This window comes from Gavia stellata, chromosome 3, assembly GCF_030936135.1.
Source record: "Gavia stellata isolate bGavSte3 chromosome 3, bGavSte3.hap2, whole genome shotgun sequence".
In the NCBI taxonomy this organism is placed as follows: Eukaryota; Metazoa; Chordata; class Aves; order Gaviiformes; family Gaviidae; genus Gavia; species Gavia stellata.
The window spans coordinates 81,868,090-81,891,353 of record NC_082596.1 but is presented as its reverse complement, the minus strand read 5'-3'; the positions used below and the strand labels follow the sequence as shown (position 1 = coordinate 81,891,353).

General features: G+C 38.3%; 1 protein-coding gene across 1 annotated transcript in view; it reads right to left on the bottom strand.

The window, feature by feature from the left end:
- Positions 1-23,264, bottom strand: part of TRIO (trio Rho guanine nucleotide exchange factor) — a 255,702-nt gene that overhangs the window by 141,757 nt on the left and 90,681 nt on the right. Inside the window, exons 7-10 of the mRNA XM_059836123.1 lie at positions 17,105-17,296; positions 13,599-13,730; positions 9,324-9,554; positions 1,880-2,002 (exon numbers count right to left, since the gene is read on the bottom strand). Coding sequence (XP_059692106.1) covers positions 1,880-2,002; positions 9,324-9,554; positions 13,599-13,730; positions 17,105-17,296 — 678 coding nt within the window. The remainder of the gene's footprint in view (positions 1-1,879; positions 2,003-9,323; positions 9,555-13,598; positions 13,731-17,104; positions 17,297-23,264) is intronic.

Sequence of the window (23,264 nt, the reverse complement as noted above, 5' to 3'; positions counted from 1 at the left end):
CAAGTAAGAGGAACAACCCAGAGGGTGTGCCTCTCTTGGCAGTGACTACACATTCAAGAGTTAGGGATGAAAAAAAATACTTATTAGATCATTTTGTCCATCCTTCCGTCAGTGGAAGATAGTCCCCTGTAGTATATTTAAGTTCTTTGACCAGTCTCAGTTTTCAGTATCTCCAAAACCAGCAATTCCACCCATCCCCTAAAGAGATAATTTTAAACTCAAGTAACATTCAGTTTTAGGAAGTTTTTGCTAAGTATTTGCTTTACAACTTTCTACTTTCAAGTATAATGCAAATTAGCAAGATTTTTTTTAACAGTTTATATTCCACTAACAGTTCTACACACTTCATCCCCTTTGGTTACTCAAACATTTTTTGTTCTTTGCTCAAATAACATAGTATTAAGTATGAGATCATTCAGGTTTTGTTAAGTGTCTTACAGAAATAGATTCTTGCTTGTCTGAATCAGAAGAATAAGTATTTCCACATGAAAAATATTCCAAATTTTACTAACAATGAAGTACTAGGCATGCATATGGAAAAATCCAATGTGTGTATATACAAAACTAAAAGCACTTATTATTTTGGAAAATTTTATAGGAAATCAACATGAGGAAGCTTTCTGATGCTATTTCAAGTCCTCAGTCACTGGAGTGCTCTAAGACCACATTTACAATAAAATTTTATTGCAAGCTTATTCATCCATTAAACAGGCAATCTGTAAACTCATTTCTGATGCATCTGCCATAGTAGGTGTCACCACTAAGCTCCTGCATGTCACTTCAGAATTTTCTAATAATGCGTCTTCTGTTTTGACTGAAGGACCACTGTATCAACCCTACCTTAATGAGATTTTTCTTGACAAATCTTAGAGATGTTTACTTTTACCAATCATTAAGACTGGACAAACACTGCATGTTACTAACGGGGAGGATTCTAGCCTTCAGCTTCCCATGGGTTTTATTGACCTCACGTCCCCTTTTCGAGGCTGCCACCCAAACCAAGTTCCTCTTGTTATGCTCCCTGTATTCTTTAGTATCTCTATGTCTTTTGGCTTGACTCTTTTTCACAGAAAAGTGTGTTTTGAAGTTCTATCGTCAGTTCCACTTAAGGCTAGAACTAGAGTCTTCCTATGGAAAAAGCAGTGATTCAGAACAGGAGGGCATATACAAACTTGACTGTATTTAAAGAAAAAATGCAAAGCCAGGTTGGCCAGTTTGCTGGCTCACCTGGTTTCTCAGGAGTACCCCCACTTCCCCCCATCAGACTGTTGTAGGGATTTGGGAGCTCCCCAAACAAAGTCAGGAAACAGGGCTTTCAATTCATCTCCATCTTCTCTTACAGGCTGCACAAAAGTTTAAATCCTAGAAACCCATCGAATTAAATTACTTTAAAAGGAGAGCTTTCATTCTTCTGCAACTCAACATTTGAAAGCATGCTTTTAAAAATAATAATAATAATAATAGTAGCAGCAGCTCTGCTGGGCTTAAAGGCTCCCACTCTCTGCAGGACTGTGGAAGTTTTGTCTTTTTCTTACTAAAGCTGGAGTGCAAAGGAGAAATGAAATTGTGAGAAATCAGGTTGTGGAGTCTCCTTCTCTGGAGATATTCAAAACTCGCCTGGACGCATTCCTGTGCAATCTGCTCTAGGTGAACCTGCTTTGTTGGGGGTTGGACTAGATGATCTCCAGAGGTCCCTTCAAACTCCTATCATTCTGTGATTCTGTGAAACAAAAGCTTGCAACAGAAACAAAATAGTCCATTCTTGGAACTGAATTTTTTTTGCAGTAGAGGTCCCTCTGCCCAGCCCTTCAGTGCCAGAGCAGGAAATTTTCATATATTTCCATGATAAATGTACAGTCTTTCACGTGATTGTTTTTACCTGGGCAACCTCTTCAAAGTCTTCATGGCGTTTCTGCAAAGCTCTAGCCCGATGCAGGGATTTTCCCACTCCAGTATGTTTGCTAAGAAAAGCTTCTCCATGGTTTTCAATCCAATCCAACACCTGTGGTACAGAAGACACACACACACACATAAACTCTGAGCGGATGTATTGAATGTTGCAAGAAAAAGACAACTATTCAAGAAACTAAGAAGCTGTAAAGGGACTGCTTATAAGGAACTGTACTGTTGGAATAAAACACTGTTGGATTAAACACATTGAAGGACATTAATTACATCTCATTAACTTTTCTCAGGGCAATAACTAGCTCAAACCAGCTAAATAGTATGATTTAAGATTATATGTTTATTTTGAAGCCTACCAAGGACAACCTCATTTCTACACATTCATCAATTTGACAGTAACCTGATCCAAGTGGCTAGACCCCTTGTGAGAAGGTCTCTGTAATCCGTTTATGCCTTCAACTGACATTTTTCTGTAATGTAACACTAATCAAATCTGCACATTCCCCAGCAGTGAGGGTGAGTAACACAGTGAAGTTTTATTTTAGATGAGAACTTGCTTCTCCTAGTACGCATTATTAAGTCAAGAAGAAAGACTCAATAGTAGAATTTTTAACTAACACAATAAAATTGGATTGAAATCATTATGAGAAGAACGACAATGTCTGTATTCAGAGCATATGAAGGGTTTTGCCCCAATTCTGAAGAAACATCTCAAAACATCAGATAGCCATAATTGTGTACTGTAAATTTTATAGCTGAAAAAGTGAGGAACGAAAGACATTTTAAGGACATTAAAGCTTCTACCACAATGACTGGGCTGACAGCTTTATAAATAGTAAAAACTGTACATGTAATTAGTTTCTGCCAGTCAACACAAAGGATTACTGCACACATACCAAGTTTCTGATGAGTGAACAAACAAAAACATCTGGTCTCTCTCCAGACTAATACATCTCAGCCATATCTTAATTCATTCATTAGCTAGCATGCATACGGTATTTAATTCTTTGGAAGATACTCAGAGGTTCAAGAATGCTCTTTAGAATTAAAGACAACTGCATATAAGCAATTTTCTTAAGTCAGCTAACCATTTTCATACAGTATTTATGTAGTGGTGTGGAATACTTTACCTATCATTTATCTCCAATACTGTTTTTTCTATACAACCTGAGTATTTTGTTTTGTTTTGAATATACCTGCCAGAAACCTGTACCTTATCTCTCCTTATCTACTAGTTTCCTTACTCTGATTCCTGAAGTTGGGTGGTATTTTCCCCCTTTTCCTGTACTGAAAGCATTTGACACTTAGTGTAACTAAAGGGAAAGACTTTTTTTTTTCTTTTTAACTTCCAAACAGATTTGAGAACCATTCCTGCAACATCACTCATGGCTACATTCAATACACATGTAATCGCACACACTATTCCCATACAAAACAACCATGCTTTCTTTAGTAGACAAAATTAAACCATCTTGTGTGATCTTTTCATTTATGCTGACTATTAGAATCTTTTTCGGTTTGCAAACTCTCTCCTACTGGACATCTTTGAAACAACAAACAATCCCATAACATCACATAATACAGCCATCTCAAATCACCAACACTTCACTAAATCTCTGTGGCATACACTTCAACTTATGCAACATTTGCTTTTCCTAGTAAGTATTGCCAAAAGAATATTATCATGTTTTAGATCAATGTACATTTTCATTTGCTTCTTTCCAGGCAAAGTATTGATCAGAGAAGGTAGAGTGAGGAGCCAAACATGGCCTCAGTTATCTGTAAAGTTTATATTACAAATGCTTTTGACTAGTTTCAGAAGACTACTCTGCTTTTCTCATTATAAAAAAAGCTAAAGAGAGGCATGTTTGGATGAGAGAATTAGACTGGACTCTGGAGACTACTAACAGTTATAAGCTAACAAATGAAATCAACAGCAAAATCTGTCCCAGAAAGCATGGGATGAAAAGCAGAAAGCAGCTCAGGGAAAGTGATTTTTGCTCCGAATAATGCTCAGTAACTTCTCAAGAGAAGAAATTGTCACAGAAATCCAGTACACAGATCATGACATAAAACAGTCAACTAAAGAAACATTGCTCCCTCTAAGTGAAATCAGTATGAATACAAATCTTAGTGCTCAGCCCTCTTACCTTGATTCTTAACAAAAGAAGGAAGCACTCTTTGTTTGGGAATTTCACAGCATATAAAAGCAGAGTCAAAGTTAAGGTATGCTCCTGCCTGTCAGAGCTTTGGCATACCACTTCAATCAAAGGGCAGTACCATTAGCTGGCATTGATATTAGCCATTTAGCAATCTTAACTGACACATTTTCTTCCTCCTCCTGGGAGATGTAAAAGTAACAGAAACCATCACACTAACACACTAAGGATTCTCCTACTAATACTGAAAGCACATGGAATTCACTCCCGTAATTCAGTAATACATAGGAGTTTAAGAGGCTCAATACTTTTCAGTGAAAGGGTGAGTATTATCCTCCACTACAGCAAGTTGTTTTAATGATGCAATTAAGCTATAACTGCAGTCTCAGCAGAACCATCCTTAGGCCCAATATAGGATCTAGAAAAATGCTTATACTTCTAGCACTAATACTGAATATATGATAGAAGAAACTACTATGGAAAGATAGCTTCATCTTGACAAATTCATTGCTCATGGCTGCAAAATATGTGTTTTGTATATGCTGCTTGCAGAAATACACAATCTGGTCTTTTGCAGATTTAACTTGCTCATTTTCACCAGTCTTTCCCACATTATTATCCACTCTTTACCCCCCACCCCTTTACCTGCTTTGCACACACTCACTTTTCTGGTCTCTACCACTTACTTGGTGCTGACATAACTTTCAGAAGGGGAAGATGGAAATCTCTGCATTTCTAATAGTCAGGTAGTTAAAATGTGGAAATACTGTCTCCCAAGAAGAACCATTTTACACTGGAACCGCCTCCAAAAGCCACAAGGGAATCACCCAGTCAAATTAGTATTATATTGATACTGAACAAGTAACAAGCATTCTTGACTCGCCCTTCATTAGTCAAGGCTGAAACAAGTGACTGTTACAACCAAAACTCAGCCGGAGTCATTGAGGCAGGCAGATCGAGGAAGGAGAAGCAGCACATTCACCCAGAACGAACAGAGAACACACCCAAGGTCAGTAAGACCTAATAAATATATGTTTTGAAAAAACAAACTACTACAAGTACGTTTTACTAATCTCTGACTTGCAAACCATCAGGAGTGTTTTTCAGGCCCAAAAACTTCCACTGTGTGAGTGTCAGCAGTATCACTCTACTGGAAACATTACCTTTGTGTTCAATTTTGACTTTTCATGGCATAGCAGCACAAAACCCCCCATTGCTATTCCAAGTCTGCTTTATTGCTTCATATCAGAATCATCACAGCCAGCTCCTTACCTTAGGTGAAAGGCTGGCGTATATTATCCACTTGGTAAACTTGTTAATTCTTAAGGATAAAATTACACATTTATTAGCATGTTTTACATTAGAAGGATATTTTCAACAACTGAGTGCAACAGCCAATGACTTTTTTGGTTTTTTTTTAATTAAAATAAACCACCTCTTTTTTGGTGTTAATATACAAACTAACCAGGAACTAGATCTCCTGGCATGTTTCTGCTATCTAAGGTCAAACTCAGAATTCTGTTCAGTTTAAGACTGTCATAGGTTTTCACTTTTCAAATTTCAGACTTGATGTAATTCACATCTTATCTACTATTTTTAATATTTCATGTGCTACTTTCCTTACTACTTGCTCCAAGAAATTAGCAACTGATTCTTGGTGTACACAGCTAGCACCACAGTGTTTTTGTTGATTTGGAAAGCTCCACTAGAAACACTTTCCCAATACTGAACATACAAGAGAGAAGACAAAAGCCAACCAGTTTTCTAAGGCAGAAGTAACAGAAAATGAAGTACCAGCTCAACACAGCCAATTCCCTCCTCCAACTCAGCTCTGTCACTCACTTAATACTCCCATGAACTGATTCATTTCATTAATCCAGCAGAAAACTACACCAGCAGAGAGGAGGAGGAAGAAATCAGACTCATGCTGAAGGACAGTTATATATTCACTTACAATGCACTTGGTTGCTTGCCACTACGTCCAATTTAGCTATAAACAGTGGAAGAGAGACACACTTAGTTTCTTTTGACATGAAAAAACCCACATTTAACTTTACCAACAATAATTAAAAAAAGTTTTCATGCTAGTTTCTAAATCATGCTAGATAATCTTAATTCAATTTTTTTAAGGTTTGAACAAAGACTAAGAAGCCCAAGAGAATGTGCAAATGAAAATGAAAGTATTTTAGAATGTTGCTTTGGAGCTCTACATAAACCGTTCCAGAATTGTCTTGGATATAAATTTAACCAATACCTCAAACCTGAGTAATTTCATGCGCTGAATGGTGGCAGTGATTATTCAATTGAAGAGCCAGCATTTCTCAGATATATTAGACGATCTGATAAGGTTGCTTTGTTTTTTGTTTTGCAAGAAAAAAGAATCCTTATTATTCAAGATCACTTTTTTCCCCTGATGGATTTTCCAAGCCGAGGGAGCTACAATCTGCCAAAGCAAGGTTATTCCAGGGAAATACCATTATGTGCTTGCCGTTATCTTTAAGGCATCTGCTCCTGGCTATTAGAACAATTTGTCTGGTATGGATGTTGAATTATCAATGTCTTACAGCATGATCTGCAACTGAAATTTAAGTATGAAAAGTTGTGTTACGAAAGGGAACATTAACCACAATTCACACTGCGATTCATAAGGCAGTGCCCAAAATACACCAATATCTGAAAGTCAAGTTACAGTAACATAACAAAGAGCTATACTTCCACATGCAATATTTCAGAAGCCTCCAATGTGGATGTTAACGGCCATTACAGGGATAAAACAAAGGACAATCCAGTCTCTGGCAGTGATAACTGCTGAATATTAAGGGAAGATCTTAGGAACATGGCAAGCAGGGGCTGCATCTCTGTACATAAGATCTAGCTTGAAATCTAAAGTGGTTGATAAATATGTGCATTAGCACCAAAGGCCACAGCTTCGAATTGTTCAGAGGATATCTTGGTATCTTAATGCAAGATCTGCCGTGCAAAGCATATAGAGAAACCAGAGGCATAAACAGGAAGAAAGAAGTTTCTTCAACCAGTAGGTAAGGCATGTACTGAATAATGAGCCTAGATGGATTAACCCTCTTAAGCCAGTTGGTTCATATTGAAAACTTCTCGTATACTCACAATCCACATGCATGATTTGGATAACACATTCTTGATACTGGAAGTTATAAAAATAGCTAAAGCTGTCAAGTGTGTTGTTTTCAACCCTGTGACTATTTGATGTTAAATGCACCAGTTCCAAGGGCCAACAGGTCTCATACAGAGAAGGAAAATCCAGCTTCTTGCTGAAGAACCTGGTGGTGACTATACAATGACTTAAATCTAATGAAGGGTTATTTGCCAACTTCAAAAGACCAAAGCAGTCTCAGAGCTAACCCCTCCGCTCCGAGAGCCATGACTTACGAAGAAGCAGAAAATGAGAATTTCCTACAAACATTTTATCACTCCCAAGATAAAGTCAAAGAGTAGGAACAGCACAGTAAGACTCTCTGCAACGTTTAACAAACCCTTTCCCCCAGGAAATAAAGTGCCTGCAGCCTGGCCTACAGGCCTGAAACTTGAAATTAGAGATCTGGCAAATAACCTCAGAAAATCACTTAGCCTAGGTTGCCTAAGTAAATCCTACTTGAATTCGAACTAGAGGAGAAAGTTCCAGGATCCAATACGCGCTTGTTGGCACTAGGCTACCACTGAGAAGACCTACATTTTTCCTTATGAGAAGCAAACCACTGTGTTAATTTCATTTTCTGAAGGTGCCTTTTAAGTTTAAGAGGCGATTCATCTGTGGACTGTGCCTCGTCAGTTTTGACAAGTGCCCTTCACTGACTACTCATGCAAGTACCAGCACTGGTCCCTCCTGACTAGCTACTATTTATGTAGTAATCTTGATGAAGAGTCTCTAGGATTTAAACAACGGCGTAACAGTATTTTCAGTTTGGTTCTCTATACCCTTCCTAACCATTCAAAACACTGACTCTGCTTTCTTTTACTTTTTTGTCAGCTAACTTTTTTCACGCCTTTCTGCATCCTTCATCATGTCTGAGTGTTGAGAAGTTGGATAACTGCTTGCCTTGCAATATATGCCTCTTTTTACATGAAAAATTAAGTAGTAAAGTTTAATAATTTTACACTTAATTTACTGTTGAAGTATTTTTTAAGTTGTATTGTTTAACTTGCACAAAGAGATAGGCACTGCCTATAGAAGAAAGTTGAGCTAACAAGATTGCTCACTCTCCCCACCATCTGCCTGAATTAAGTATCTTTTTCAACTACTGTAAATGACGGAAACCAGGTTATTTCACTCCCAACTGCTCACATCCAGCATATTCTGAAACACATAAGTCCAAGAAATTTGGCTTAAAATGCAACTAATTAGAAGAAACAAGATCAGTTTATCCAGAATGTATGACTGGCTATCTAAAAACCCCATTCGTAAGTTCCTGATTTGTGAACACCTTTACACTGAAAGGAAAGAACATGATCGGCAAATACTGGCCGTCTTTACTTTTTTATGAAGATAAGCTATTAAGGGATAAATTACTAATGTCTCTGTCAATTACAGCCTAAGGCAAACCTTTATTGTTTATTAAAAAAATCTATCAACAAAGAAATTCTGTACAGCTTTACCTGTTTAAGCTAAAACCATGTCAGAGTTATTAATGCCTGTACTTAACTACTAACTTTTATGGATGTCATAATAATAATAAAAATATGGCAGCTAATAACCATTAATTCAACAACAGCATCAGTGTCAGAAAATAATCTTATCTGTCATTTTTATACCTCTTTAGCATACTACTCTCAGGTTTTAAAGAAACACAATTAAGTCAGTTAAGTATCTCTGAGTATTTGAAACTAAACATTTGTTACAGAATAACAGTTATTTTTTTGCCTTACTCCTACAAGTCTTTCTGATGCTTCGAGTCCAGAATTTTACCTAAAATGTGAATGTCAGCTTCCAGCACAAGCTTAGAATAGCCATCTATAATAAAAAAACTTTTTCATCCTATCTGACTTAAAGAAAATAAAGAACTTAATTTAAAAAAAGGAAAAACTGAAGGAGAGCTAACTTATATTTATAATTTTTACCTGTAACAGCCAATATCCTCTGATAACACTTGGAATCAGTCAGTCAGTTCCATGCTACCCCATGAACATGGGGTTTGGCAAACAAAACCCACCTGCCAATGCAACCAGCTACAAAATCACAGGCTGACAGAGTACAAAGGCATTTAGACAACATGAAATAAAAGATACCTGTTGAACATCCTGTTGAAAAACGCACAGCTGAAGCCGCTGGTGCAAGCGGACCTTTCGATGCTGCCAAATATTTTCCAGTTGGCGCTGGTGGTGCAGTACTTCATGGATGACATCCAGAACATGATGAACTGCTTTTGAGTAGTTGGCAGAAGCGGTGAGAGAATCAGAACTCCCAGGAGTCAAAGGTCTCTGAAGTTTGTCAAGCAGTGACTTTCCATCTTGGCTCACCTGATCACCAGAAAGGATGAAGAATTACTTGTCTTGCAAAAGCTTTTTAGACTATTGTTTCATTCCCCACCCCCTCTCGCCATCTTAGATGTCTTTAAGAACTTGGGAAGCAGTGATGAAGATTTTTTTTATTCCAGACATTATTACATGCAGCTGTTATACAAAAAAAAATTTATATTCTTCATCTGTGTAAAATAATTTTAAGAAGTAGCACTCTTTTAAATAACAGCCTGTCTTTCAATTTTTCAATTACCTTAAGAGTGCTTTTCCTTTAAAGTCATTTTTTGTTTTAAACAGGTCAAGTCTAACTCAGAATAAAAATTCATCAGCTCTTTCTCTCGTCAACAAAGCACCTAAAAATTAAGCATTTGCCTAGAATTACCCTTCCAGGAGGATCTCTCTTCATTTGCTGTAAAGGTGAACAGGGAGGTTACTTTCTCGAGGTTAATATTAATTTGATGAATACATTTAGACCAACTTAGGACATGATTTGATCTGACTCGATTTACAACTTCTAAATTATTACTGTTACTGGTAAGCTAAAGGCAAAGCGTTGTTATGGCAAAACTTGATTAAATCACTTAAAACCTTTCCATGCAGCACAGAAGGATACTCTTTTCAGAAATGTGTTTAACTACTGATGCTGACAAGAATTATTAGTAATTTCTAATTGTTGTCTTCTCTGATTCAAACCACAGCAAAAATATTCAGATTTACCTTGCATGCTAATTAAAAAGCAATAATCCTATCTTATCTGGTCACAGTTAACATTTAGCGCTTGCCAAGGCTGTTGAAAGCATTTTTCATCGGTGTTTAACTATTCTGTTACTTTTAGCATGAAGCTCGGAGAACTGTTACAATTCAGTATCATTCAGCTATCTGTAAAGAACTTTTCTAGTAGCTCATCTAACAGGCAGGAAAAATTCATCTGAAACCACAAGACTGGAGTGTAAATAACAGTCTGAATCCATCAAATCAACACCATGTCAGAAACAGAAAATTTGTCAAGACCTTCCCCCCCGTGGCTATTTTCAACAATTTTCACTAAATCTAGGAACACTTTAAATTTGCTATTCAGTAGTCAAACAGATCCGAATGAAAATTATTTTCTAATAATTAATTTACAAGTGAGTTTATTTCTCAGTTCCAATTTAACCTTTTTCATTTTAGTAATAAGTATCAACACAGAGAATGAAGCTCACTTGGAGAAGTAACTCCTATAAAGTCAAGTCAGGCAAAAAAAGAGTATAGTACATAGTAGTTATTATAATGATGATTTTTTTCCTTTCTGTATCCAAAGCAATTATCTAGCACAAGTCTTCCAAATATTTCAAGATAATGGATTTCAATTATCTATCTAGAGTCCATGAAATTTAGGGGAAAAAAATAATTGTGACGGCCCCTTGATCTGATTAGTTTATTAGCTTTACGAACAAATGATCATGAACATTTCCTCTTTGGAGTTAACACAGTAAAGTTTTCTTCCTTCCCAGTGCATGACTACCTTAAGATTTCAGTGAGATACACAACTTCATTTATATATATAACTTCATTTAAGGCACGGCTATTAGATTTTCAAGCACACCAGTTATCTAAGCTTGTAATCTAGTAAGTTACTTTTCTAGTAATATACAGTAATTATCCTCAGTAAAATCAGACTGTCTTGTCTTAAAAGCATTTACTCTCAAAATTACTGTCTTCTACTTTGCAACCAAGTCATGTTGTCAAGACATTGTAATCTAAAATGAATGACTAACTGTTGTAATTTCCACAGTGTTCCTCTCTCTCTGCCCTCACTGTTCATTCATCACAAAAAGAGGTCCATGCTGTAACAGAAACGAAGTCATACATCTAGTAACAATAAGCAATAGTTCTGTAATATCTTTACACAGAAAGACAACTCCATCAATCTTCAAAAAGCAATGCGTGTTTAAATAAGGCAAAATAAAACCTTCTGTCCAGAGGAGGAACACGACTTGTACCTAGACATACAACTATTATTTCTGCACCAATTCTGATTGCTAAAGACAAAGCTATTGCTTTACCAGATGGGAAAAAGTAATGACCTGAAGTCAGAAGAAAGGCACCTAATGTTGGTGGGGTTTTTTTGAGCACTACCAATGAAGATTTTGTTAAAATCTCTAGCTATCCCAAAGTCAACAGCTACAGCTTTGAAATCCTAAATAAATTTTCAAGGTATTTGCCAGAGCAATCCTATAATCTACCCATCTAATTTATTTTCATTATGCATCACCAGGAAGCAAACAGTATTTAACATGGTAATCCACAGTGCTTATTTACACTTAACAGCAGGCTCTAATCCAGTCACATCCGTGATAAAAAAAAAAACCACACACAAAAAAATCCAAACCAAATCAAACAAAACCAAATAAAAAAACCTCCCCTATTTTAACTTCAATGCTTTATAATCATTATCCTAGAGAGCCCTCGCCTTCTTATTCCTTGCTGCAATCCCATGGAGCATGCACCCCAGATTGCCTCTTCACATAAATCTACTACAAACATGCTACGTCTCTGTCCCTTGTTTTACAAAGGGATCCTCCCAATGAAGAGAGGTTATAATGAAGAAAAGAAACCCTCCTACAAAACATGCTGTCAAGAATGAGTTAAAACAGGTATCTGTAAGTAAGATCACAAGTTTTATCACCAAAGGTGTGCTTCAGTATGTCATTAGATCAGTTGACATTGCAAGGTGGCATATATCAGGAATGGGGATATCGATGTGTATTTTATCCAAAAGAACAACAACTCATGTGAACCCTGGACATTTGACTCATGGTAATAAAGTTTATGCAGGCCCTAAGATGGCAGGTATTCAAAAAACCCAGTTTTGATATACTAACAATAGGACTGATCATCAGCACTAATCTTACCCTCCTTTACTGCTAAATGAAATGTGACCAGACATGATTCAGTTGCCATAACAGAGCTGGATCATCAGAAAGTAGTTTTATCTTTAATATGATGTATAAATCACAACCATTAATTCAATCCCACATGACCTCCTTTTAAAAGAAGGTTCAAGCTATGGCTTAAGCTATCCTGTGTTCACTGATCATTTTTTACCATGATTTAATCAAAGACAGAATTTTATGCAACTTTCATGAGAGCAGAAACTGCTGTCTTTAATCCAGAATAACATCAGTCCAATTTAACAGAAAAAATAGTTTTACCCTATGATGAGAACAACCCTGGAAAAAGAAAGCAAGAAAAAGCTCGACAGGAAATACAGAAAATACCTGTTAACTAATAGTGAAGTCAATACCCATTTGATTTCTCACTTCAGAACTAAAGCACATGAGAGAACTCAAAATTTGAAGAAAAACAATAGATACTTTAGTCATCACTATCTAGGCCACCTTCAGAATAAGCATTTTACCTGAAATTGTAAATACAACTATTAGAAATACTGAGAAATATTATTACTTCATTGTACACAGAATCCAAGATTAAAGCAGCAGCATAGCATATGTTAATCTTATGAATGCTGACTACATAGGCACGCTGGCTCATTTAAGTGTCTTTGAGGTTGGCAGAACTAAGTATATTACCTTCCGGCTTGTCAAGTGACGTCCTTTGATGGTTAAGCCTTTTTTGTGAGGCAATTTCAGAGATGGATTTTCAAAACACACTTAAAGCAATCCATGCCAACTGAATACTTTCCCAAAGAATACCCAGCTAGCTTCCCTTCAAGGAAGTGTTTGAACGATAGTATCATACTGCTATTAAAAGGCAGTAATATGCAAATGTAAATTAAAACATACTTTGTACACTGCCTGGGTTGTTTGTATCACACATGGTTCCATCTTGCCTTTTAAATTTATTTCAGAAGATTAAGGAAGACTTAACACTTAACTTTTGAACAATAGTAGCAAAGTCCAGTATACTAAATTAAAAAAGAAGCCTGGCACTTGAGCTTCTAACTCATGCACCATGCAACAAGCAGTACCAGTTCATGATCCAAGCTTAACATTACACCATTTTATCGAGTCAGCAACCTAAGGAAACAAACTAGACACTTACCTCAGAGTAAGCCAAGGTAATATGCTCATATATCCCTTGATGATGATGGATAGCATCTTCTAAATCTTGCAGTTCTGAGGGAAGCTCCACCTCACCACAGGCTTTACACCATGAGTCCACATTGCTCATGTACTGCAACAGAGAAAAAACATTCTGCTTGATTTTGGGTTCTATCAATAAGTACACGCATGCTGGTAATATACAAAAGGACTGGCAACTGTGTGACAGCCACTGAAAAGACTTTTTTTAAGGGAAAAGTGTTTAACATATTTCTCTATGAACTGATCAAAATGAAGCTTATCAGAATAGAAACAAATATTCAAGTCTGACTATACTTGTGCTTTTTAGTTATGTGGAACTCTTTGACCCATTCACAGGCAGGCAGGCTTAGCTGTATGTTGGCAGCCTTCAGAACTAATTAAACTGTTGGCAATACTGATGCTTAAAGTTTACTCTTGCTCCTTTTCTTGACTTTGCATCTAAGAAAAAGTTAACTTCACCCTGCATCTACTATTACAGATGCATGAAAGCTAATTAAGGTCTTGACTACACAAAGAGGTAAAACATGCTACAGCTTTCAAGTCCAGACCCTCAGCTCCTACCCATCAACTCCCTGTGCAGATACTTCATGATACCATGAGTATCAGCTCACCTTTTTTCAATCTTCAGAGAAAACCAAGCTACTTTGCATGTGTGTGCTTATGCACACACACAAAGAATTAATGGTGAACTGTTCACTAAAACACTCCATAGTTGTCTTCTGCTGGAATGAGATCATCAAGGAGGCAAAGCAGTGTTAGAGCACAGCAAATTCACACCTCAGTCCCCAAAGCACTAACTTCTACATGCAGAGAAGCACTAAATCCATTTGGCAAGCTACTACAGCAGCAAGCATGTAAGGGATTTACAACTTAAGTGAGGGTCTCTTAGGACTAACACTGAACTTTGAGCACACAGCTATGTCAGCATAGCTGCTCAAGTCAAGCTTTTCAGGGGGAATTGAGGATACTGCCACAGAATCTCTTCTGCAGACAATAAGTTCTCTGAAGCTTAAGCTGTCTTGACAGACAAGAAACCGCCATCATAGCTGTATGCACAGCAGAAGTTCTGTCAACTTATTTTTGACAGCTAGGGGGCATAAATTTTATACCTTCGTTATGCTAGGAAAGAGGAAAAAAGAATCTGCTTTTCTAGGAGTTTTCATAGTTGTGAAACTTAGTACAGCCAAACACATGTGGTATCTGTAAACTAAATTTGCCCTCTGTTCATGTCAAGTTCAAGTCTCAAAAGTTTTAAGAGACCAAGCCATTTCTCTCAACATATGTATCTTAATTCCCAGAGCACATGTAGTCTTTTGAGGAAAAAGTAATCCACCAACAGACAATTTCTGGTACTCCATTGTTGTTTGAAAGCTGGTAGGAAGGACGATAGAGTACTTAACTCTAAGATGCTTATTTAATTCTCATTTCATCAAGGGACAATTTTTTAAAAATCTCTAACATTAAGCACTAAACATTAAACGAAGCTCCATGTGGGACCACAGAGCTACACCTCTTGCACCAGTCAGCAGGCAGTAATAGCTGGGTGCAGAATTCAGTCTTCGCTGTGTCTGACAGCAAGCAGCGACACTTACCCGTCACTTGCAAGGGAACACATGCGTTCAAGAAGGGCATGTTATTTCTTTGGCTGCTTATTTTTTAACCATCTTTTTACCTAGGTCAAGTATCGTCAGTCTCTAAAGGGGTCATTCCTTTCACTCCAAACCCTCTTTCCTTGAATTCACTCTCCAATGTTAATGAAACAGCTAATATATCACAGCCAGGTATCTTAAAAAGCAACTATGACAATCCATCGCAGTTAATCATAAAATGAAAACCGCAGAAGGAGCAATTAAAAAGTAAATTAAACCCAGCAGATGCTGCACTATTTTCTCTCATTCTTCTCTTTCCTCCTGTTTACACTTACATTTAGTGCTGAAGAAGGTAACACTGACCCTTACCACAGTTGCTCAGCACACACACACAAAATTTCCTCCCCTGACTTCTGATGAGCATCATTTTCTGATGAAAAAGGACAGCATTTGAGTCAGGGTATACCTAATTGTTCATGTTTCACCATTTCTCTCCTACATGTATGGCTGACAGTGCTTAAATGTAAACCTGAATAACCCAAGCAATTAGAAAAGCATCAATACTGATAAGGTACCACACTGTGTCTATCAAATGCTTCAAGCTGGTTGGTGACTTGTATCAGAAAACAATTCCTTCATCTCCTTTTTTATTGGCTTTTCTGTACAGAAAAACTGCTAAAAATACTTATTACAGTGGCATCAGTTTATACATCTTACCTTAGTCTGTCTAAGGATAGTTAAACCAATGTCACCACTAACATAATGAAAAGCAATGTGTATTTGCATCTTAATACATTCACATTTCTAATTTCTGGACATTTATGAAGTTGAATATCTGTGTAGTAGAAATCAGGAAAAAAATCTTAAAATAAAGTGTGCTGCCTCTCTATTTCTGCAGTTATCAACTCCCAAGTGATTCCTTCATTTATTCCAAATTAAAATTATATCAGACATGAGATCTTTTTTTGGATCCAATTTAGCAAGGCAAACGGAAAGAAAAGTATCTACAGCAGCCATAAAGCACAACCAGAACTTTAGTGAGCCATAAGCATCCAAGAACCTCTGCTCTCCAAATTCACCAGAGATGTACAGAGCAGAAAGTCTATAACATCAGTGGGTGACTCAACAGCACACACATAGCAACTCCTAAAGAACTGAATTCCCTTGAGGGGAAAACATGCCTCCACCATCAAGACTATTAACTTGGGGATATTTATTCCTATTTTCCCTACGCACACCTCCTTTCTGGCAGTTACACACAGTTAATGACTTAATTAAAATAATTGGTGTAGGCCTAAAGCTAAAATTTTTGTTTAATATAGGAGGAATCTCTTATGGGATACTAAGTAAACATCTCCCACCACAATTTCAGATTCAGAAGACAGTTAATTAACTTCTCAACTTTCAGGCCACTTCAACTTAGTTTTCTATAAGCAATTACTATGAGTTAAATCTTGACACTCAAGGACTGATTGGGGTGGAGTGGTGAAGACAACAGAACAATTTTTGGATGTAGGAAAGGTATTATATCGATACTGACTATACTAAATTTTTTTCCTTTCTTTCTTTCAACTTAAAAGTTTCATACAGTTAAGCATTTATGTCCACTTCATTTTCACTCATACAGCTAATTTGGCTAAGTTTTTTCTTGGATTGATATGAGCAAGGCATTTTGTGGAGAATAAGGGCAGTGGGCTGTCCTGAGGAGAGCAAGTTTTTGTTTGAGTATCAGCTGAAATTGGCAGAAATTAATGCTCTGGCTTCCTTGCCGACCTTTTCAATCACTCTCTTGTACTTCTGTCTAAATCAAAAGCAAACGGTACAACTTACCATTCCAGCACGGAAAGTTTTGCTGGTGCCCTCCCCGTTCACTAACCTGTTCAGCTTTCTGATGGAAGATGGAGGACATATCCAGTAACGTGCTACGTTCATCCAAGGCTGCAGCAAACGCCTTCCATTCTTGCTCCAACTGACTAGCAATCTGTTTTATTTGCTGTGAAGCATAATGGCCAGACTCAACCAGCCGATTTGCTACTGACATGATGCGGTTTATGTTTACATACACATTCTACGGAGAAGAAGGAGGGAAGAATTAGTGGAAGTTAGCAGACCACTTAAATACAGAGGTATACTTCTATTAAATACAGAGGTATACTTCTATTAAATACAGAGGTATACTTCTATTCTTCTTTATTACAGTACTGCTTAATAAACTGGTTTTATTTGCCAAGTTTCTGTATGCCTAACTTTGGAATCTAGGTATATAATGTAACAGCCTATCTGTATTATTGACCAGGGAGAAGGACAACTTGAAATGACCAGAGAGTCTCAAGCCAACGTTAACAGTCAGCTTAAAGTCGTATTATATAAAGACCCATTATTGCAATGAAGAGGAAAAGCTAACCATATTTTGCAACAGCCTCAATAAGAATGTTTACGGACGTTCAAGTCAACAAGACATTCAGACACACACAATATAGGAAAATCAAAGTATAATTAGTAAGCACTAGATCTATCCACAGTATGCATGTGTGCAACATCACTCTACAAATCTTTACATCAACTTCTGAAAGCATTTCTATTTTTAAAGTAACAAAATACAGGACTCTGAGTTCTAAGGAGTTCATCAGTTTTAGATTTTATTTTCTTGCTACTATATTGCCTCAGAGCTAGCACTGAAAACTAGACAAATAAGGTCAGAGATCAGAAGGATTCTCTAGCATACTGGCATTACTCACTGATGGCTCTTAGTCACTCTAATTTTCTTTTCTTTTAGCTCACATATGCATTTTGGCCTAAAGTGTCTAAAATCTGTTCCTTTTCTGATTCTGTACGAACAAACAATGTTTTTCAAAGGAAGCAATCAAGAGTTTCTGATTCCTGCAAAGCCAGAAACAAGAACAACTTCACCACAAAAAGGTTTTGAGTAGCTTTTTCAGAGCTACACGTATATAATGCTGCGTTGACACTTCTTTCAATCGGGCTGACTCGCATACATCTAGAATGAAGTTCTTGGAATCACAGGATTGTTGAGGTTGAAGATCATCTAGCCCAACCCCCCTGCTCAAAGCAGGTTCAATCAGAGCAGGTTGCTCAGGGTCGTGTACAGTGAGGTTTTGAGAATCTCTAAGGATGGAGCGATCACAATCTCTCTGGGCAACCCGTTCCAGCGTTTCTTATGTTTAAATGGAATTTCTTGTATTTCAACTTGTGCCTGTTACTTCTTGTTCTGTTACTGGATACCATGGAGAAAAGTCTGGTTCTGTCTTCTTTAGTCCCTCCCATCAGATATTTATATTTTTATATATGTAAGATCTCTCCTAAGCATTCCTTTATCCAGGGTAACCAATCCCACCTCTCTCAGCCTCTCCTTGTACAACGCAAGTATGTCATACAGGTACTTCAGAGAAGAACTTGGTCATGGTGACTTCCCAGAAAGGGAATGAGAGCTTTTACATAATAGTCATGTCCTAATTTGTGTGTGTACACTTGGAGCAACCCCAGTTCAGCCCTGTTTTGTTGATTACAGCATCCCTTTTGTTCACATCACAGCAGACCCTCTGCTTGCCAATCCAGTTCACCACTTCTCACTTGATTGTGGGTCCTCTTCGCCCTCTCCCATCATTTTTACCCTAAAGTTCTTCTTATCAGGTTGTCTGACCTGCTGGCAAAGATACTTTTGCCCACTTAGTTGAATAGCAATCCTTGATCCTCACAGAGAGGGTCCCATGGCTGTGGAAACCAAAACCCCGTTGCCAACATCAGCTGTGTAAACAGTTGTTGACCTGCAGGATCCATCTACCCTCTCACCAGCAGGATTGAGAAGAAAACCACCTGGGCTCCCATGCCCTTGACCACTGCCTCTGGAGCCATGTAGTCACGCTTGAGACTTTCCAGGTCACCCCTGGCAGTATTCCTGGTGCTCACACGGAAGAGTAGCAGGGGGCAATAGTCTGAGGGCTGGACAAGCTTTGGCAGTCTTTCCAAAACATCCCAAATCCGAGCCCCCAGCAAGCAGCAAACTTCCACAGAGAATGAGTCAGATTGGCAGATAGGAGTGCCTGTTCCCCGCAGAAGGGAGTCTCCCATTACTATCACTCGCCTCTTCCTTTTGGTCCTCCTGTGTGGCTCAGACTCGGATGGCACAGATGCTTTCTTTGACAGCTCCCAGCTCCTCATCAGCCGTGAGGACAGTGAACCTATTCTGTAGCTGCAAATCTTCAGGTGGAGCAGAAACCTTCCTCCTAGTGCCAGAAGCCATTATCTTCCAACCTTCATCATCATGGGAGTCTCCACTTCACAAACAAACAGGGACAGACTGCCTGACCCTCCTCCCTTCAGTACAGTTGGTAGTTTGGGCTCTTGAAGCTGCAGAGTGTTGGAAAACATCTGGTCAATCTCTTTCTCATTATCTCTGATACTGTGCAGACTGCTGACGTCCTCCTGCAGCTCCTTTACTTGGTGACACAGAACCTTAATAACCGCACACCTCCTGTGGGCAAGAAAACCATCTCCTGCTGCCCCAGCCTTGGCAAGAGGCTACAGGCATTTCCTGCAGCCTCAGACCTGCACAGCTGCATCCTCCTTCTGGAGCTCCCTCTGGGTTGAGGCCTCTGATGCTACAGGGATAGTCGGTCCAGCAGTAGCTGGGGACTGTGCCCTGGGGCGCATTGCCACCATTGCTGAGGACATGGATGCTGTTCTGAGCAGCGTTGCTGGCCCTTTCTACATGAACTGCTGCACCAACTGCTGCATCCGTTGGCTACTTCTGTTAGCTGCACTTGTTCTTGCCTATATCCTAAAAATTTACACGTGGGGCCAAACTGTCAAACACTATCACACAGAATGGTTGGGAAGAAAACAACAAACACCATTAAAACCTCAACATTCTGCAGTGAAATGTTTTTCCCTCTTGTCCACGCAGTGCTTTGTGGAATGTCAGCACGCAGGAAATGCCAGGGAGCAGTTAGCTACCTGTCAGCAGCAGCGTCGCAACCTTCCCCAGTCAAGGGTTGAGGAACTGAGTCCAGTGAGCCGGGGGGCGGGGGGGGGAGCAATGACTGCAACAGGCCTCAATAAAGGCCACAGATCAACAACTGACAGAGAAACAAATCCTGAAATTGCTAGAAAACTGTACAGTTATATTACTGTTGAGAGGTGTGATAGGCAGCCTGTGCCAAAATCTGACTATACCCCTGCCAGTAAGAGAGGTCAGGGGACAACACTGGCACGCGGACATTCAATGCCGTGTAGATGCTGAACATCTGAGGTGGAACCATTACCTGTTGGCTTTGAGCCACTACCCAGAGCCTGACACTGGCTGGAGAAAGTGCTGCAGTTCCTCCAGGCTTCACCGTGCTGCAGTTCCTCCAGGCTTCACCGTGCTGACTCATCTGAGTGGTAATTGGCACAGGTCTCTTAATTGTAACTGTATGCACGTATGCAAGCAGGAACATACCTGACACAGCCTACACCTCAGCTGGGTCCACTTAATAAATTGAGCACAGTAGTGCCATGTTGGCTGTTTTTCCCTCCTGCACAATACTACCTTTTCATTTTTTAGGTTATCCCACACACCTATGCTCTCCTCTTAAGCACAGCCGAACAACTGGAAGAGAACAAAACGGCTATTCCCAACAAATTTTAAAAGACTGGAGAGGATTTAGGCCTATTAAAGTATACGTAGCATAAATACAAGACTGCTAAATGAATTCAGAAAGCCACTACATGGTCTTTACAGTGCTGTGAAAAGAACAAGTGTCAAAAGAGAAAATAATAAAGGCTATATTAAACTGCCATTTGAACTGTTTGTGTATCATAATAAAGGAATATGGGAAATTCTGCAACATCAGTTAGGTATGAAGGACAGGGCACCATAAATGTGAAGTTACACAAATCAAAACTGAGCTGTGGTTAAAATGCGTTCATTTTCCCATGGCAATTTGGCTTTACAAGTGTGGAAGAATACCCCCTTGTAGCAGTATGAATATGAATTAATATGCTGACAGTTGAACACTTTCCAAGCTGTATATACCACATTCCTTTCCTCAAAACAAAATAATCTTATAATAATCTCAACCTTTCCCCCCTCCACTATCATATCCTTCACTACCTGATACAGCTACTAAAGGTTTACATTTCAGTATTTTAGAATGCGGTGACCCAAAAGAGACAGATTTAGTTAAGAAGGAAAAGAATCTCAAATAGCAACTCACTACAGTTGGACTGTCTTTAACTGATCCTTGAAGGTTAACAAATTTTGTTCAATTTTCTAAAAGGACAGGCAGGTCCACTGTCATTATTATATGACAAATGCATATTTTGTGCACTGCTTGAGAAGCACTGTTCCAAGTAAGCTTGTGCTTATTTCCCAGGACTGATGTCTTATTCATCGCATGGATTTACATCCTGGTTTTAGTTATCAGGTAATAACTGTTAAAAGACTTATTCAGCCATCTCATTTACATCACGTGAATCTGCATGAAACACCTGCAGCTTCTAAATGTGTATCAACTGTCTAAAAAGTGAAAGGCTAAAGTGATACTACATTTCTTTCATTGTGTTGCACATGACTATTGTAACAAAACTAAAAAATGAACAATTCAAGTTATTGCTTTACAGTACATATAGTAAGTACACAAACGTACTTAGTATGATTATTTTCTCTCACAGCCCTTTAGCCAGAAGCTGAAAAGGCACATTACAATATCTGGAAAGCTCCTCATTGCAGAATTATTCCCTAAAGGGAGGGTACATATGAAAAAAATTATTGCTCAGCAAGGCAACACAGATTAGTAGCCTAACACAAGCTGTAGTACACTGTGTCATTCTTTGGTATGTGCCTGAAAGGCAAGTACACAGGGGAAAATATAGGTGACAGCCTGCCAGCTTAACTGAACTTCTATCACACTCAATACAAAATAAAGCTAGCAGGTGCCCTGAAGGTTCTATTTTATTTCCTGATTATCCCAGACCCATTTAGAAAATGTTTGTTTAGTTCTAAGATTTCAAACAGTATTTTTCTGATGCAGAGACTATTAAGCATTCAGTGTTAAAACCAACCACCTCGGTGACATGGTCCATAAGCCTCGTAACTGTCACCTCTATAGAGACCGTAGTGAGTTTGAGCTATTCATCTGTGATGGAAATATTTTAGCAATGGCAATTCCAAATCATCTGCCACTTCACACACAAATGGCCACCAAGACAAGGTATAGTGTTAACGTATAAAATAACACCTGCTTTAATAATTTAAATGTTTTCTAACATCTCTTCTATTCTTGCTCTTGCAGCAACAGTAAAACTCTTAGTTTGGGAATCCAAACTTCAAAGATGAGGGCTGCAGAACATCTAAAGGTATCACCTGATCTCTTCCCTTGGAGAAAAAAAAAAAAAAAACAAAAAAACCTGTAGTCTGGATGTTGCTGAGCTAAGGAAAGTGTTTAACCTGTTCTTCAACTACAAGGATCCTCAAAATATTCTCAGGTAACTATTTAACCATTGCTATTAGCACTGGAACAAATGAAATACAATTTCACTCCAACTTTCTTCAAATTTATCCTCTCTCTTTCCTACATTTTTCATGGTGGACCTGGGGAATCTTACTGCAAGACTACGTAGTCCAACACCAACGCCACCTTCTTTCCTCTCTTACTTTTCACTTACCTTCATTTTCTCATGGTAAAAGCCCACGCCTTCAACCTCTCCTTACAGCCACGTCATTTTTATCTGGATGTTCCCCATTACAACATTAAGTATGGGGCTCTAAACTAGACCTAGTTCTCTAGTAGGACCAACTGAATCAGAGCAAATTTTTTTACAAATCTTAAGTTCAGCACCCCAATAAGTATCAAGAGTGAAGTAAGATTTGCTTCTTTGCAGTAACACCACCATCTGTTCCTTTACTTCATGATCCACTAGGATGAACATAACTTGTTGCTGTATTAACACCTCACCAGGGGATTGCTTTTCAAAATCTGTTTATTTGCGTCTTCCTTCTTAAGGGTTGCACATCTAGCCTATTCTATTTCATCTTG